Source organism: Grus americana, chromosome 1 (assembly GCF_028858705.1).
Source record: "Grus americana isolate bGruAme1 chromosome 1, bGruAme1.mat, whole genome shotgun sequence".
Taxonomy (NCBI): domain Eukaryota; kingdom Metazoa; phylum Chordata; class Aves; order Gruiformes; family Gruidae; genus Grus; species Grus americana.
In genome coordinates, this window is record NC_072852.1 from 173767259 (window position 1) to 173785824 (window position 18566).

Sequence of the window (18566 nt, forward strand, 5' to 3'; positions counted from 1 at the left end):
TAATGTTTTGTCGATTTTTATTTACCAAATGTTAATAGAATCTCTTTTCCAATTCCTTTTGCTGTCGAGGAGACTTGAATACTATTAGCTCTTTGTTTTACAGAGGGTAAGTTCTGTGAATTGCACAAACTTGCTTTTTTCCTGCTTTTTTTTTCTTCTTTCCCTGAGAAGCTGTTTTTTCCAGTAGATCACCTAGAAATATAAAAACTACAAAAAGTAGCAGGCCACCTAGCAATGATTAGGAAGAACTTTAACAAGGATGGTTGCAAGCAGCCAAGGTTGGCAGAGTAGGTAGGGCAAGTACGATCAACAGGCAAGCTTGCTGGCTTTCACTAGGGTTAATTGCAGAGCCAAAGTACCATTCAGTGAACGATAACCTGTGTGCTTAATCCTGGAGTTCGCTGTCACGCTGAAATATGTTATGCTGTCTTGAATCTGTTGCATACCGCTTATGTGAGCATTCTCAGATGAAATTCTACAGCAATAGGGTATCATTTAAAATTGCCCCAGTTGGACTGCAAATTCTTGTACTGAGGTCAGGTTCCCATTTTTATGGAAGTGTACTGTACCTTGCATAATAGTTGCTTCTACAAGGCCCCCTGTAGTCTTGAATAGACATGGTCTCAGAGGTGTAACATACAGCTTTTGGAAATAATTTGTCACCTACATTTTTGGAGTGGGCTAGGCAATGATCCTATGGATTCATCCAATATTGGCTGTATCCAAAGTGAGATGATTAGGCGAAGGAACTGATTGTCTTGTTTTGCAGGTTGTATAAAAGCACGAGTGAGACTTTGCTTTCACCTAGAGATGATAGGAGGGAGGAAGGCTACATCCGTAAGAGGAAAGAGTCTGCTGCAAGGAGCAAGTACTGCACGCAGATCAAGGCAAATTTGGGATAAATTCAATTGCAGCTTTCAGAGGTCATGTTGCAAAATGTACAATTCAGTCCAATGATAATTAAACCTATATCTGTAAATTAAGACACATGCAGGTCTTGATTCCATTTTTTTATACCAGTAGTACGAGGAATTGGAGTGGTTTTGTGCATGCATATCATGTATAATAAAATAACCACAGTTAATTTCTCCATAATGGAAATGAAAGCTGTTCCTCCATGAAATCCCAGAGTAACAATGCAGCTTTATTTCAGAAATAGTGAGTTCTCTGGAATAAATATTGTGTGCCAGGAAGTCCTGTGCAGCAAATCTTTTAAGTTTACAGCAACATGAGTTCTGTGCTTCAGCATAGATGTACCTTTCTGGATATGGTTTATGTTGGTTCATTCTATTTACTTCTAGTCAGCCTGATAATGCCAGGTAGCAGTGCCAAGAGCTCTTACCACTCTCTTAAGGGACATGTAAAAACTGGAACCAGGGTGACAGACTTCAGTTTAGAAGACTTGCCTAGCTTGCTTGCCTAAATCTCTAATATAAACATTCATATGTCTGGGACTTTCCGTACTAAAACAATTGTAATGTTCAATATAAACAAGAGAAAAATGATCAAAGGTGGTTTTGCAGTTGAAAGAAGCAGCAGATGTGGTGAAGTTGACTCTGAGTGTGTTTTTCTTCTTGCTCCAAGCCTTAAAAAATGTTTTCATGTACTTCATGAATTACTAATGTTCACGGCCCAGTACTAAAGTTAAATTACCTGCAGCATCTTATGACAAAAGACTGGCCCCATTTCAGCTATTAGCTGATGAATTGTAGAAGGTGTATTTATCTCTTGTCAGATTATCAGGTAGATATATCTAAATTGAATGGGTTTTGCGTAGTTGGTGTCATATAACTTTCTGATGTTCTGGTTTTCTCTGTGCTCTTCCTTTGTGTTCTGTGTTCTAGCAAGCAGAGATGAGCTCCTATCAAGAAAAGTAAAACTGGACTATGATGAAGTTGGTACATGTCAGAAAGATGTCATAAATGTTTGGGATAAGAAGTTACTAAACTGCAGAGCCAAAATCCGATGTGACATGGAAGATATTCATTCCACTTTGAAAGAAGGTATTTATGTAGAATGGCTTTTAACTATAAAGTCTGAAGATTTATTTTTTGTTGCCGTTTGGTGCCAAAGGAAATCTGCCAGCAATACACTTTTTCCAGTAGCACAAAATCATGAAAAAATTGCCTTCTTTTTGCAAATGTACCCACATCCTGCTGTCAAAGACAAAATGGGTTCTGCTGTGTCTACAGCTTACAATGACAGTGATGCAGAAACATGTATAGTCATAGTCCTGAAAGTAGCATCTTGTGCCCAGTATTATTACAGTGAAGATTGAACAGCTAACACTGTGACCTTCTGGTTTCTAGTTTGTGGCTCATATCCAATTGACTCTGAATTTCAAATGCTCTGGCTTTACTTGCTTACTGAGAAGGCAGGACCATAATGCCTTATGTGGACTGTGCCCAAAACCCAGGGAAAGCTCACAAGGGAGCTTCAGAGAGTCAGAAGGACTACATCTTGTGGAGTCTGGACTATGGTCTCTTAGTATTTTGTTTCCTTGAGTGAAAGGCTGGGGATTTTGGCTTGAAATAGGTCTTCCTGTGGCTTAGCCATAGACCAGAAGGGGAGCCAGAGGGCCTTGTTAGTATAATGCAGATGTAGAGTCTGCACTGTTGTGCCCTCCTCCATGTAATCTCATGTCTGTATTACAGGTGCTGAAAAATAATAGTTCAGTGTAATCTGGCTGTGGTATAGAAGAGAAATTTAAATTGCTACCAAAGAAAATTGTGGTAGAAATAAGGTGGTTCCTGTTAGTGACCTGCCAAAGACTACCAACAAACGTCTTTCCTTCCTACCCTAGTTACTGCTGCTGGACTGCAGTTCAGAGTTTGGAAGAAGGATATGCTTTTTCTAATTTGTATTCCTGCTAAATAATTATTTGCCTGGAAAGTATTAGCAGAGTTGACAATTTATTTTGATTTTCAAAGGTCGGTTTACAGAGTCAGGGGGATGTATGTGAAAGTCTGAAAGTAGTATTTTAATTTAGTTTATGCTTTCATAGGTGCTTGACTGACTTGAGAGAAATGCAGTCTTTCAATATGAGTGGTTCTGTGTCCTTCACAGAACAGTAGGGGTTGGAAGGACCTCTGGAGATCATCCAATCCAACCCCCCTGCTACAGCAGGATCACCTAGAGCAGGTTGCACAGGATTGCATCCAGGAGGGTTTTGAATATCTCCAGAGAAGGAGACTCCACAGCCTCTCTGGGCAGCCTGTTCCAGTGCTCGGTCACCCTCAGAGTGAAGAAGTTTTTCCTCATAGTCAGGTAGAACTTCCTGTGTTCCAGTTTGTGCCCATTGCTCCTTGTCCTGTCACTGGGCACCCCTGAAAAGAGTCTGGCCCCATCCTCTTGACATCTGCCCTTTAGATATTTCTAAGCATTGATAAGATCCCCTGTCAGTCTTCTCCAGGCTAAACAGCCCCAGCTCTCTCAGCCTTTCCTCATACAAGAGATGCTCCAGTCCCCTAATCATCCTTGTAGCCCTCTGCTGGACTCTCTCCAGTAGATCCCTGCCTTTCTTGACCTGGGGTGCCCAGAACTGGACACAGTACTCCAGATGTGGCCTCACTAGGGCAGAGTAGAAGGGGAGAATAACCACCCTTGACCTACTGGCCACGCTTTTCTTAATGCACCCCAGGATACCATTGGCCTTCTTGGCTGCAAAGGCACATTGCTGGCTCATGGAGAGCTTGTGGTGCACCTGGACTCCCAGGGCCTTCTCTGCAGAGCTGCTTCCCAGCAGGTCAACCCCTAACCTGTATTGTGATGCCTGGGGTTATTCCTCCCTGGGTGCAGGACCCTACACTTGCCCTTGTTGAATTTCATATGGTTCCTCTCCCGCCAGCTCTCTAGCCTGTCCAGATCTCGCTGAATGGCAGCGCAGCCTTCTGGTGTGTCAGCCACTCCTCCCAGTTTAGTGTCATCAGCGAACTTGCTGAGGGTACACTCTATCCCCTCATCCAAGTCCTTGATGAATATGTTGAACAAGACCGGACCCAGCACTGACCCTTGGGGCGCACCGCTAGCTACAGGCCTCCAACTAGGCTCTGTGGCGCTTATCACAACCCTCTGAGCCCTGCCATTCATCCAGTTCTCAACGCACCTCGCTGTCCACTCATCCAGCCCGCACTTCCTAAGCTTGCCTGTGAGGATGTTATAGGAGACAGTGTCAAAAGCCTTGCTGGAGTCAAGGTAGACAACATCCACTGTGCTCTCCTCGTCCACCCAGCCAGTCATGCCATCACAGAAGGCTATCAGATTGGTCAGGCATCATTTCCCCTTGGTGAATCCCTGCTGACCACTCCCGATAACCGCCTTGTCCTCCACATGCTTAGAGATGACCCCCAGAATGAGCTGTTCCATCACCTTTCCAGGGATGGAGGTGAGGCTGACTGGCCTGTAGTTTCCTGGGCAGTCCTCCTTGCCCTTGTTGAAGACCAGAGTGACATTGCCTTTCCTCCAGTCCTCAGGCACCTCTCCTGTTCTCCATGATCTTTCAGAGATGATCGAGAGTGCCTTAGTGATAACATCTGCCAGCTCCCTTCCTTTTGTATGCAGCAGTAATGCTTTTAGGTATAAACTGGCCATTTTGTAATCTGTACATCTTTCTCTAAGCCGATGGACTGATGTGACCAGCCCTTTGAGAAGGGGAAGAGGAGATGGACCTCCTTGTATTTTACACCTCTGGATTTAGTTCAGCCTTTCTAAACAGGACGGTCTGCATTCTGCATGTGGTCATGCATCTTTCCCTGCTGGAGACTAACAGCTCAGAGGTGGCAAAACAAGTGATGTCTGTACCTCAGTTGCCCAATTTACTGCTCAGAGTAATTACCCTAAGTGTGTAGTTAATGTTTAGTTAGTGGGACTGAACTGTGGCTACTGAGGGAATACACTGCAGAGTGGACAACTTCTGAAGCTGACTGTTTGTAAGGGATCCTCCACAGTGGTTTGGCTAAGATTGTGACAGGCAAGGTTATGACAATGAACTTGCAAATTCTTCTGTTGTAGCGCTAAAAATATGCCCCTGCTTAGGCCTCTTGTTTTTTGACTGACCTGCAGGTGTACCAAAAAGTCGTCGGGGAGAAATTTGGCAGTTTTTGGCTGTGCAACATCGAGTCAGACACAGACTGCCAAACAAGCAGCAGCCTCCTGACATCTCTTACAAAGAACTCCTGAAACAACTGACTGCTCAACAGCACGCCATCCTTGTAGATCTAGGTACATGTGTTTGTAGCTGGGAGATTATTCTGACTCATTTCATGTGTCCAAGTGGAAACACACCATTCTTAATGGAAGCTGTTGCTGGAGATTGATGCTGCTGTATCAACACCACTTTCTATGTCATCAGGACACATTTTGTATATGCCACTTAATGTCCTCTAAGCAGATGATTTCATAGGTTATGCTGTTTGTATTTATGCTCTTCTACATCTGTCTGAAAAGAGAAATCAAGCAGTTGCTTCTGCATGTTCTATGTAGACGAGAATATGAAAGGAGCTCAATGGATACAGTCTAAAATCAGTGGTAAATTACAGATTGATCTGACTAAAATCAACCTGCATATAAAAGCAAAGAGAAAAGGTCTATGGGAAGAGAGAAGTGCTGCTTGTCAGATGGATCTGTTGGTTTTTTATTTGGGTTTTTTTTTTTTTAATGAGAAGAATTTAATATCAACTACTCTTCTCTCTTTACATCAGGACGGACATTCCCTACGCATCCTTACTTTTCTGCCCACCTGGGAGCAGGACAGCTATCACTCTTTAATCTCCTGAAAGCATATTCTTTGCTGGACAAAGAAGTAGGTTACTGTCAAGGTATAAGCTTTGTAGCTGGAGTGCTGCTTCTACATATGAGTGAGGAACAGGCCTTTGAAATGCTGAAATTCCTCATGTATGACCTTGGCTTCCGTAAGCAGTACAGACCAGACATGATGTCACTACAGGTAAGTCATTCTTTCTCCTAAATCAAACCAGAGTTTTAAGTAAGTTTTGAGGTCTCAGAGGTTGCTCGTATTTTCCAGGGTCTTATGAAGCTTCTTATGTTGTTTTGGTGGTTGTGAGGTGCATGAGAATGTTACTGTGAAACCCTCTCCAACTCTGAATTTGCAAAGAAGAGAAGTTCAGAACTTGCAGGCTTTTCCTGTTACACGTCCCCATCATCTCCTATTTGGAAGCGCTGCTTTCTCTGCTATTTTGCTGTTCCTTTTCTTTTCCTCACTTCTTTCTCTTCCTTATGCCAAAAAACTGGTATGCATGTATCTGTACAGCTGGAGTTTAAAAAGAAATTTGATTTTGTTTTTCTTCAGCCCATAAGCCTTTAGATGTCATTTTTCTCTTGTAAGTCAGATCAATTGTGACACCCAGCGGCCACTCGATGCATTCCACAGGCATTTGTACTTGAAGCTGCTCTGTCTTGCCTCATTATTTCCACCTCTTTTCTCTCCATGTTAAGGGTGGTGGGTAGAGGATGATGAGAGAAAACATGAATTTTTAATCATTTAGTTTGTTTATGAAACGATGCATGCTCTGCAATATTAGTCTTTTAACACCTAGCTATGGATACTAAAGGCTGCTTAGGAAAGAGACAGAAAATCGTTCATATCTGTATAAACTTCAGGGTTTAAAGTTTGAGAAATCTTTCACCTTGAGATGCAACAGTACGCTGACTTAAATAACTATGTGCTATAAGCCCCTAATATTATAAAGGGATATATCACTGTTGAGTTAAAGCTTGGAATCCACAGTGGAGAAAGAGAAAACTAAGAGGCAGATACAAAAAAAACCTTTTTTTTTTCACGCTCCCTGCATAGCAAACATTTATAATTAAGTAAAAACTTGAGGGGGAGTTTCAGTCCACTTTTCATGACCAGTCGCTTCAAGTGCTTATTTGGCAAATGTCCAGAACAATAGAATAGATTGTAGTTAAAGAAATTGTATGTGCTTATTCCAAAAATTAAAGGGGGGTGTTTTATTGTGGATGGAAGTATGCTATAACAAGTTTGTTGTGATGAATTAAGGGTGAACAGCCATGAAGAGCATCGTTCTGCCTCTTCCCTATCCCATCCCCCACCCCCCAATATGTTTAGAACCAGATGGGGGGGGGTGTCTAAGTGTGATAAATGCATGGTTGTGGGACTTTTTTCCCCCCCTAGAAGATGCTCTCTTAGTGTTTGTATGTTATACTGCAGTTGTAGACTTTCAATAACATCCGATGGTTTGAGAGCATTCAGTTTTCCAGGATTTCACCTTTTGATTTAAATGAGTCTGAAACTTTCACTGTCAGAAGCTCTTAGGAAGAACACTTCAAGTTTGAGAAGGTTTACCGCCTGTAGTACTGTTTGCCCTTTAAATGAAATGATCTCTCTTGCCCCACAGTTTGCTCCTAGGTGGTTATCCCGTTCTAGACAAAAGCACAAGTTTTGTCTGCTCAAGGCAAGCTAGACTATGGAAGCTGACTTAGAGGATCTCGCTAAAGCCTAACCCTTTGGTTTGGTTTTTAACAGGAGTAGAGCACTTACAAATTCTTTTGCATTTACAGTACTGAAACACAAGTAAGCTTATATGCAGAATTAGCTTCTGTCCTGTAGAAGAAAAATGTTGGATGTTTTTTTAGGGTAATGAAAACTTATTTGACTTACATTTTAATTGTTGTCAGGAAACAGTAGTTATCTAGCTGCTTAGTTCATAATGAACTCATCCAAGTGGTTTACTGTCTCTGATACTATTCTAATTTCACACATAAATGTATTTTGTATTGACACTGTCCAAACTGTGCTTAATTAGTATCTTTGGCAGTTAAAGCAAGGACTCAAACCCGTGCACAAATTTCACTAATTTGCCTGAATGAGAAGTGATCTGTTTTCTTGAGGACACTGCTGACTGATAGTTTCAACTGCAGTCCGTTTTTGGTAGGGAAGAATCATGACCACCAAAAGTAGGAAAGTAGCTGGATCCAATAAGTCATTTTCTTATTGATGGATTCACCTTAAGCATAAGGCACTGTTGACAGCAAAATTGGACCTGAGAGCTAATCAATATATTTCTGTTTCTCATCTTCTGCTTTCTGAGAGAACCATTGCTCTGTGCTGTAACTAACTGTGGAGTATAAACTATCAAAATTGCAAGGAAATAATTTGCCACAGAGTGATATTTTTAGCAATGAATAGCAACTTTTAACCATTTTGCTTTGCAACCTTTTACAGATTGCACAGCAGCACTTTTTTTGTATTAGTATCTTAAATTTCTATGGACCACTGGCATATGGGAGGTGCGCTGGGAAATATGTATGTGGTACACCTCTACTGATGCACTGTGTCTAATGTACTCTGTGGGTCAGAGTACAAAGTGATGACTGTAGCATAGAAGTTCTAAATGCAGCAAAAATATGGCCGAGATTCAAAAGGTGAAAGCTGAAATGTGTAAATTTAGCCAGAAATAGTTCAGCTCTGTAATGTAGAGTTGTGGCATCTTGGAAGAGGTACTGCTGCTTTCATTGCCGCAAGACTGAAAGTTCTGGTTTCTTGATAAAGTTAGATCAATATATTCTCCTCTTACCTTAAGCCTGTGAATCTAAAATGATACTTCATTAATAATCAGGTTCAAACTGTTCTTTGTTACTGACTACTGTGTTGGTTTTAACTCATTAGGGGTGGGTTGTTTATACACGAGTAGATATCACTTGAGGCCCTAGGCAACAATTAAGCTTCATTTTACAGTACCATCTGTACTGGAGTTAATTTCCCTTGAATGAAATGCAAATGGTTTGGAAAACTAAGTAAAGCTGAATTTTTTTTTTTCTCTACTTTCTCCCCCCCCACCCCCCCAACCCCCTCATGCACTGTAGATTCAGATGTATCAGCTCTCAAGGCTTCTTCATGATTATCACAGAGACCTGTATAATCATCTTGAAGAAAATGAAATCAGTCCCAGTCTTTATGCTGCACCATGGTTTCTTACACTGTTCGCATCTCAGTTTCCATTAGGATTTGTAGCCAGAGTATTTGGTAAGAAAGTTTATTCTATTGCAATAATAAACAGAACAATGTTGGCCATTGTGTTTTGAAACTCTCAGGGAGTAGTGTTCTACATACTAGGGACATTTGGGGTGACTGTTGTGGGTGGCAAGTAGCAACGCTCTTCATGGTGGGATGTCAGTTCCTTTTCAAAGAGGAAAAGAGAAATGTATTCTTTGAAACATCAGACGAGCAATTAAGTGTGTCTGCTGTTATTAGCCAAGAGACTTCAGAAGTGTGAACAGCAGGAAGTTTATTGTTGCAAATGTATTTTATGCATCAAGCGTTCAGTTTATGTCTATAGAAAAGTTCATCTTGTTGAACTTGCAATTTGAAAAAGGAGAATGCATTGGTTTTCTAGAAAATGTTTCTGAATAACTGATTATAAGTGCTTTTGAATAAAAATTCAAATAAGTTTGAACTTAAAGGCTGTTTTCAGGTATTCATGTATATATTGAACGGTTTTCTAGTCTTAGTATGCCTCTTACTCCATTTAGATATTTTTTTCGTTATATGCTTCTCTTCAGATAACATCTAGTACAGAAGCTTAAATAGTGATTATGCCTTGTAGTGTTTACAGTATCAACATGTCAAGTACGTGGTTTTATATTCTTTTAGTGTCAGTAAGAACTTCCAGGTTAATCAAATTTCTAGTAATGCAGGGGTTTTTGGGTTTGGGTTTTAATTTACTTATTAATGTAAAACTTGCTGTGCTCAGATATGCACCAAGAAGCTAGGAGCATATGTCATGTACTTCCTCTTAAATCAGAGTTTTTTTCCACTTGATTTTTCTGTTTTCATATAGCACCTTTTGTCTTTTACTAAGAAATTCAACCTAGCTTTTGTCTTATGTTCTATTACTGGAGTGTGTTAGGTTTTTAATTCGTTTGGTGTGGTGGTTTGTGGGGGGAAGAGGACTTTGGTTTTGGTTTTCTTTTCTCTTTCTCTCTTTTCTCTTTCTCTCTCTCTCTTTCTCTCTTTTCTCTTTCTCTCTCTCTCTTTCTCTCTTTTCTCTTTCTCTCTCTTTTCTCTTTTCTCTTTCTCTCTCTTTTTCTCTCTTTTCTCTTTCTCGTTCTCTCTCGTTCTCTCTCTTTTTCTCTCTTTTTCTCTCTTTTTCTCTCTTTTTCTCTCTTTTTCTCTCTTTTTCTCTCTTTTTCTCTCTTTTTCTCTCTTTTTCTCTCTTTTCTCTCTTTTTCTCTCTTTTCTCTCTTTTCTCTCTTTTCTCTCTTTTCTCTCTTTTCTCTCTTTTCTCTCTTTTCTCTCTTTTCTCTCTTTTCTCTCTTTTCTCTCTTTTCTCTCTTTTCTCTCTTTTCTCTCTTTTCTCTCTTTTCTCTCTTTTCTCTCTTTTCTCTCTTTTCTCTCTTTTCTCTCTTTTCTCTCTTTTCTCTCTTTTCTCTCTTTTCTCTCTTTTCTCTCTTTTCTCTCTTTTCTCTCTTTTCTCTCTTTTCTCTCTTTTCTCTCTTTTCTCTCTTTTCTCTCTTTTCTCTCTTTTCTCTCTTTTCTCTCTTTTCTCTCTTTTCTCTCTTTTCTCTCTTTTCTCTCTTTTCTCTCTTTTTCTCTCTTTTCTCTCTTTTCTCTCTTTTCTCTCTTTTCTCTCTTTTCTCTCTTTTCTCTCTTTTCTCTCTTTTCTCTCTTTTCTCTCTTTTCTCTCTTTTCTCTCTTTTCTCTCTTTTCTCTCTTTTCTCTCTTTTCTCTCTTTTCTCTCTTTTCTCTCTTTTCTCTCTTTTCTCTCTTTTCTCTCTTTTCTCTCTTTTCTCTCTTTTCTCTCTTTTCTCTCTTTTCTCTCTTTTCTCTCTTTTCTCTCTTTTCTCTCTTTTTCTCTCTTTTCTCTCTTTTCTCTCTTTTCTCTCTTTTCTCTCTTTTCTCTCTTTTCTCTCTTTTCTCTCTTTTCTCTCTTTTCTCTCTTTTCTCTCTTTTCTCTCTTTTCTCTCTTTTTCTCTCTTTTCTCTCTTTTCTCTCTTTTCTCTCTTTTCTCTCTTTTCTCTCTTTTCTCTCTTTTCTCTCTTTTCTCTCTTTTCTCTCTTTTCTCTCTTTTCTCTCTTTTCTCTCTTTTCTCTCTTTTCTCTCTTTTCTCTCTTTTCTCTCTTTTCTCTCTTTTCTCTCTTTTCTCTCTTTTCTCTCTTTTCTCTCTTTTCTCTCTTTTCTCTCTTTTCTCTCTTTTCTCTCTTTTCTCTCTTTTCTCTCTTTTCTCTCTTTTCTCTCTTTTCTCTCTTTTCTCTCTTTTCTCTCTTTTCTCTCTTTTCTCTCTTTTCTCTCTTTTCTCTCTTTTCTCTCTTTTCTCTCTTTTCTCTCTTTTCTCTCTTTTCTCTCTTTTCTCTCTTTTCTCTCTTTTCTCTCTTTTCTCTCTTTTCTCTCTTTTCTCTCTTTTCTCTCTTTTCTCTCTTTTCTCTCTTTTCTCTCTTTTCTCTCTTTTCTCTTTTTTTTTCTTCTTTTTTTGACTGGTGATTTCTCCATTACAGAGGTTTTTTTTCTTTTACAGCAAACTTTTCCTGACTGCTCTTTGGGTGAACAAATTATTGGTATATCTGTTTTTCAGTGGTATTCACATGATTGGTACATCTCTTTCCAAGTGGGATTATTGAATTTCAGGATACTTAAGCATTTAGGTTTTTTTCTTTTTGATTTGTTTTTCAAGACTAAAGTTTTCTGTTCTTTTTTTGTTTGTTTGTTTCTGGTAGGCTTTGAATTTGGAAAATGAATTTTTTAAGGGTGGGGAGGGTCAGTGTTCATTTCTCTGACAGCTGAGCAAGGCATGTTCTCATTTTAAAAGTCAAAAGTCACTATGTTATTTTACTTCCTAATGCTGTGAATTCCTGCATCTTCAGTGTCTTATGGGCCATTGTCACATACCAGGAACAGATGGTTAATGTCTACCCATCGTAAATTACATACTTATATTTATGCTGCTTGAATGTACATCATAGACTTGAGAAGGGAGACTTTTAGGAGCTGTGTTTGAGATGACTGCCTCCCCAGTGTCCTGGTGCTACTGTGTGATACTGGATTAGGGCCAGGGGTGACCTCTCAGTATTGGGATCAGAAGTTTGAGTTTGTTCGGTTGCATAGCCCTGCCCTTGGCATTGTGACAGAGCCAACAGCGCAGGAGGCTGATTTGAACTGTTCGCGTGCTGCATTCATCTTAGTAACTGCAAGTCCACCACTGCTACTGAGACCAGGTTTCTAGTTACTGTTATCAAGTGTCCAGTTTCTGCGCAGTCTGTGTCTACTGACTTCTGCAGAGCCTGGACTTTCCTCTCACATCCATGTAATTATACCTCAAAGTAAGGGTTTGGGGCATAAATTATAGCTAATGTGATTACTACTATAGGTTTTGAAAATAATATGGTTGATTATGGAATCTACATGATCATTTTTTAAGGACTAGCTTCTGCCTGTAGAAAACAGTAAAACATCAGTACGTTGTGTTGTGATCTGCTTCCTAATTGCTTTTCAGTCATAGATGCCCTTAAAAGCAGTTAGCAGTTACTTGATAGTCTATAGTCTACAGTAGACAGTAATGAAATGCTTATTGCAGATAGCAATTACAGACATAACAAGCATGTGATATTTTCTTTAATGTTCTCTCACATCTGTAAGATGACAGAAAATGTTTTTATATGCTTTAACCTCATGATGAAATAAGACAGATTGCCCTTCTGAACTGAATAAATCTACAGTATGATTGATTAAAAAGAAAATATCCCAGCAAATACATGTATTTATCCAATGACTTTAGCTCTTGTTTTCAAGACATTTTAATGATTTTCTTTTTTAGACATTATTTTTCTTCAAGGAACGGAAGTCATATTTAAAGTAGCACTGAGCCTACTTAGCAGTCAAGAAACATCTATAATGGGATGTGAGAGTTTTGAGAACATTGTTGATTTTCTTAAAACCACTATTCCAGATATGACTCAACCTCAAATGGAAAAAATTATTACCCAGGTAAGGTTGTTTTTCTCTTTACATTTTTTTCCCCACCATTTAGTTTACTTTGAAAGAATTCTGCCTAAAGTATATGTAAAAGTCTTCTCAGTATGTTCCTTTTGGTTTGAAATGCAAAGGAGTCATCTTCCCAGTAACTTGCATAGAAATAGGATATGAGCTAATTTCAATGGGTTTTGAACTGCAATTTTAGGAAGACTTTAGTTGCTACCTCAAGGTTTACTACAAAGGTTCTTTTATGCCCCAGCTACTGGGAAAACGTGACTTTGCTTATAAACTTCATGTCGCCATCAGACAGGTAAAAGTAGCCTATTTTCCAAACCTAAACCCAGCTGTTGCTCCCTGCTAGTGGGTGAGCAGTCCAACAGTTTGTGACAGGAGTCACAACTTGCCATGGTGGGAAGAGGGAGCATCACAGCAGCTTCTCCTCCTGATCCTTCAAACTTTTGGCTGCACAGGCCTGGGTACCCCTGCAGAAATTTTTCTGACACCTCCAACTTAAAATCCTACAAGCTGGGAGGTTGGTGAGACCCTATTTCAATATTCTGTATTAAAATCAAGGTTAAGCAAGCTTTTGTTGTTCTGTTGCATGGGCAGCTTCTATCCTGGGGATCACTTTTAGGGTGCCCTCGTGCAACTCCCCCCCTGCCCCGCCCCCCAACCCTGTCCTTGGAGGGATCATGTTTGGCAGGTGCTTGGTGCCAGACATAAAAACCCCTCAAGACTGATCTCTGCCTGCCTTGGGTAAGGGAAAGGAGGACTGGAGTAGTGTTATTTCATCAGTATCATTGCAACTTCGTGGCAAAGGTCAAGAATAGAAGAGAAATAAAGAATTACCGATGCTGATATAGGAAAAGCTTCTTGTGAAATACTGTCAGTGGCTGGGATCTTCATCTCTCTACATCCTCTGCATTGAAGCTGCAATTTGAAAATAAGCCTCAGTCTAGTACCTTAATTGTGAATGTGTGAGCAGTTTTCCCCCTTCAGGTGGCAGTTTGGAGGTAACAGAAGAGCTCTAGAAAACCATCTCTCTGTGCAGGAGTGCAGTTAACTCCGATGCATTCCTATGGCTTGGTTAACACTGGAATGTTTCAGGTTCTGTCAGTTAAGAATTAATTCTTAGTCAATGTGTAAATCTTCATTTCCTCATTGCACTGATTGTGATTGTCATGCTAAACCTGTGTTGGGTGCTTTAGTGACTGTCTTCACAACTCACTGATTCTGGCAATGATAGGGATGGTAGTTCAGTATTTCTGATACTACTAGAAATTAAATGTATCCTGTGGTCTGCAGGGGTTGCAGAGCAATCACGCTGTGGTGAGCATCTTAGAAGTGGTTTTTTGCAAAGCCAGGTCTGAGTAAAGAATGGGTTGTGTAGCCTGAGTGGAGGTGGATGTGGTTATACGCAGGTCAGCTCAGCTCTGAGAGGAAGGTCGCCTGCTTGCCTGTGGTGTGCTTTCATGCTGAGCAGCCTTCTGGATCTGAATGCACGTGTAGACTGCTGCCTATATCGTATTGCTCCTACCTAGGCTGGCTGCAGGTGGAGTTGTTTGGCTGTCTCAGCGTTGGCATTCCCAGGACCATCGTTTTACAGCGGATAATGAAAGAAAACGTAGACAGCATGCAAGACTGTAATACACAGATGAACAAGTGATCAAGTAGCTACACATAGGAAAATGGCACTTGCCCAGTTTGTACACCATATGTAATTTAAAGTTTTACCTTATTGGAATTACCTGAAGAACAGTGAATGTAATGCAGAACTTGTTTTGCTGGAGTATCTATGTCTTCTATTGGTGTAATGGAACCAATAATGGAACAAGGAACAGAATTAATGTCACTGTAGACATCCTTCCCTTCTAGCCTAAGCTATTTGATAACTTGTGGGACATGGGAGGCTGTGTCTAGATGTATAAACAGATAAGGATCATGTGGCCCCATCACTGCTAGGTGTTCAGTTCCATAGTCTTCATAATGCTTTGTAACCAAAGCATCTCAGTAAGAAAGTAGTGTATCTTCACGCAGAGACAGAGCACAGGGAAACTGTAACCATGAAGAGTGTTCTTATAGAGGTCTATAAATGGGCGCTTGGAGTCACAAGATCTAGTTTTGAGGGTGGGGATCTGATGACTCCTGGATTATTCTTCCTCATTGTGTGATCCTGTTCCCATCACAAGCTGGTGGGACTTGAATTTAAAAGTTTCTTCTTGAACTTAATATTCCTGAGCAAGAGATAATAACACTTGGTCATATTATAAAATTATTGGATTAAATAAGACTTTTTTTGCTGATACATCTGATAGTAAGAGATGGTATTTGATAATTGTAAAAGTGATCCAATTTATTCTGAAGTCTGTGATTCATTATGGCTACAGTAAGAACTCTAGATGCTAAAATGCTCTTACTGTAGACTTCCCCTTAAAATAATGTTGTGGGAGGAACAGGAAAAAAACATTAAGTTAATCAACCAGAGTTGCCTCTTAGCCAAACATTCGTGGGGAATAAATGTTCTCTGTTGTAATTTGTAATTGCTTTTTTTCTCTCATGGCAGGTGTTTGAGATGGATATTTCAAAACAGCTTCATGCCTATGAAGTAGAGTACCATGTTCTACAGGATGAACTGCAGGAAAATGTGAATCCCTGTGATGAAGGTGAACCCCTGGAGAAGCTGGAGAGGGCAAACAGTCATCTGAAGAGACAAAACATGGATTTGTTGGAGAAGCTACAGGTAAATGACTTAAGATTACAAACTCATGGAGAAGTCATTTCAGTTATTCAGCCAATAGAGAAGTGTCTTTTTTTTTAAATGTACATAAGAAATCTCCTAACTGCAAGACCTTATACAGTTGAGCAGTTCTCTCAATTACAGTGATTTACTTCTGTTAGACATATTTTTAACTCCTTTGTCATTCCTTGGACTGTTCCTTCTTGATTTAGATTGATTTTTCTCAAAATATCGCTACCTTTATCTCCCATAAAAAAGTTATTCAGAACGTCTCAATTTATAATAAAGATAATGTTACTGTTTTACAGGTTGCTCATGCTAAAATTCAGAGTCTGGAATCCAGCCTGGAGACTATTTTGACTCGAGAGAACAAAATGAAGAGCGTAATTCAGTCCCTGGAACAGGAGAAGATAACATATCAAAAGACTCTTGAACAGATAATGAAGTATTTGCCAGCAGAAGCATTGTCTGACTGTGAACTGCTCCTGAAGGAAGTAAACTACAATCCAAATAATAAAATAAAATAAGGAGTAAGCCATAAACCAGGGTTTTCTTGGCAGCATTTCTTCAAAAAAAGGGAAAGAAAAGATGAGTATGCTGCTTTCAAAGGACTTAGCAATAGGCAATGGTATTATCCAAAACTCTAGTGCTGGGACACTCATAGCTACAGATGGGCCTTCAAATGTCAGTATGCAAATTCAGGCTATTAATTTTTTTATGATTGTGTAAATAAATCACAAGGGGGAAATAAAGGATTCTCACATGTAATTATGATGAGTAGATGTATATTTAGAGTTGACCTAAAGGAAAAGAGAAATTTCAGTAATCAAAGCCAAGATAATGGTGATCTACAAATTCACTCTGGATGTGCTTGTCTTGTAGTGAAATGAGGATAGCGTGTCTTTATATATATGTATGTTGAATAATACTTGAAGAAAAAAAAGAATGTAATTTTCCCTCCAAAGAGCAGCATGTTTCACATCTGTGGAAAATCTGTGTGAACTCATGCGTGCCTCTCTTTTAATTCTACTGACATTGTGTGCACAGACCAATAAGCAGAATAAGTATCGTGACTTGGTTTGTACAGAAAGAGCTCTAGTGCCATCCACTGTCTGGGCTGTACCGGTCAGCAATGTAATTCTACATGCATGTTGGAACTGGAAACAAAAAGCATCACGTCATAGCTCCGCCTCTGTAACTCAGAGCTAAGAAATAGTTATCTAGACACGCTCGCAGAACTTGTAAAGGCAAGAGCTAACGGTGACTACTACTTCCTTCCTGGCCTGTTTGCTTCCACCTGTCCTGGGTTGGTCATGATGACAGGAGGAAGGAAGCAAGGCTGTAGAGTGGTATTTATTCAGATGTTAATTTTCTGCAGGAGACTTGCTGTCGTAAGAGTTAGGCATGTAAGAGGTTCTCATTTAACCAAAGAAATACTGCAAGAAGACATGTCTTACCATAGTGGGAGCCAGAAAGCTGCTCTTAAATTTTATTTGAAGAGAAAATTGTGGCAGGTTGCAGGAAGTTGGGCATAAGTGCACGGGAGAGGACCAAGGAAGTTTCAAATATTATATACCTTTCAGTTTTCACATAGACAGTGGATATACATTTGAAAGGGGATTCTGAAGTACAGGTGCCATTATAATAATGGCTTTCCAGGTTATTCCTGTTTTAATACTGCTTTGTGGTCTTCTTTTTAAAACAAGTCATGAATTTGTGTGTTCCAGGCAGAAGGTGAGGTAAGCTCAGATCATTTTAAGGGAGAAAATATGTTTATAAAGGTATAAAAAGATGCATATAGATTTGAAAATGTTTTCGAGTGGAATTTTTGAAAAGGCTTAGACAAATGTGTAATAGACACGTATTTTGGAGTGCATGTCTGAACCGTTAATTGAGTGTTACAGTGGCTCATGTTATCTCTTACCATTTATACTGTATTTCAGGAAGCACTTACTCTTTTTAGTAAGAAAAGCAATTAAGCAAAGTGCCAAATCCAGCAGTGTCTTTATGCATAAGATTGTCCAATTTAGAAAGCAAGGACTGAGTATCACTACTTTCTAAGTATTATGCTTTATGTTAACATAAAAGTGAGGAACAACAATGCTGATTTGCTGCACGCTGCTGTGGAACTTAGGGGCTTGGGGTCTCCTGGGGTTTTTTTGTTGTTGTTTTTTACTTCCATGGTGGTTTATTTGATTAAAGATATTGATTTACTTAACGGTCTTTCTTTTTACAGTTGGAGTGAAAGGTCTTAACACTGCGTATAAAATTATGTGGAATCTGTCTATTTCAAGAATATTGTATTGTACTAGGTGGGAAAATGCCACGTGAAAAGGCAGTTCTTTGCAGTTTTGTTCAGAGTACGTTTTAGCTGATGTGTACATACAAAACCAATCCCAGGCACTGCAGTAGTGTGTATTACAAAGAATCAAAGTTATTCAGATACATCTTTTTTTTTTTAAGATGCACTGAATGTGCTTTATCCTCTGTTTCACTTAAACAAATTTTCATGTAATGCCTGGAGAAATTCCAATAAATGTCATTGCTGCATTTCCCATGGCCTCTGGTTAATTTTATTTTTCTACATTTCAAGTATGAATCTCATTCTCAATAGTACTGTTTACAGGAAAGATGAAAAGAATCTGGTTTTAATTTCTAGTTGTGGGGAAGAAAAACCTGCAGGATTTGTAGAAGGACACAGGGAGGATAGAAATTCTTATTGAGGAAAATAGTCTTGCATTGTTCTTAACTGAAGATGAAATGATTAAAAGGTATTTTTCTTCTGTAGCAGTTCATTTAGTACATATGCATGTTGAGAATAGTAATTTGATGAACTGTGTGCTGTGCATCTAGCTTGGGAGGAGGAGGAAGATGCCATATCAA

The 18566-nt window shown here is 39.4% G+C and overlaps 1 protein-coding gene across 3 annotated transcripts in view; it reads left to right on the forward strand.

Annotated features, from left to right (window-relative positions):
* Positions 1 to 18226, forward strand: part of TBC1D4 (TBC1 domain family member 4) — a 121030-nt gene extending 102804 nt beyond the window's left edge. For 2 of the 3 annotated variants that reach the window (XM_054843958.1, XM_054843948.1), the window contains 7 exons: positions 1845 to 2003; positions 5062 to 5220; positions 5700 to 5944; positions 8845 to 9004; positions 12789 to 12958; positions 15510 to 15686; positions 15992 to 18226. In XM_054843958.1, coding sequence (XP_054699933.1) covers positions 1845 to 2003; positions 5062 to 5220; positions 5700 to 5944; positions 8845 to 9004; positions 12789 to 12958; positions 15510 to 15686; positions 15992 to 16210 — 1289 coding nt within the window. In that variant the 3' untranslated portion in view covers positions 16211 to 18226. Of the gene's footprint in view, positions 1 to 1844; positions 2004 to 5061; positions 5221 to 5699; positions 5945 to 8844; positions 9005 to 12788; positions 12959 to 15509; positions 15687 to 15991 lie in introns of those variants that run through there. The other variant, XM_054843967.1, reaches the window with a different exon arrangement.
* Positions 18227 to 18566: the final 340 nt, after the last annotated feature.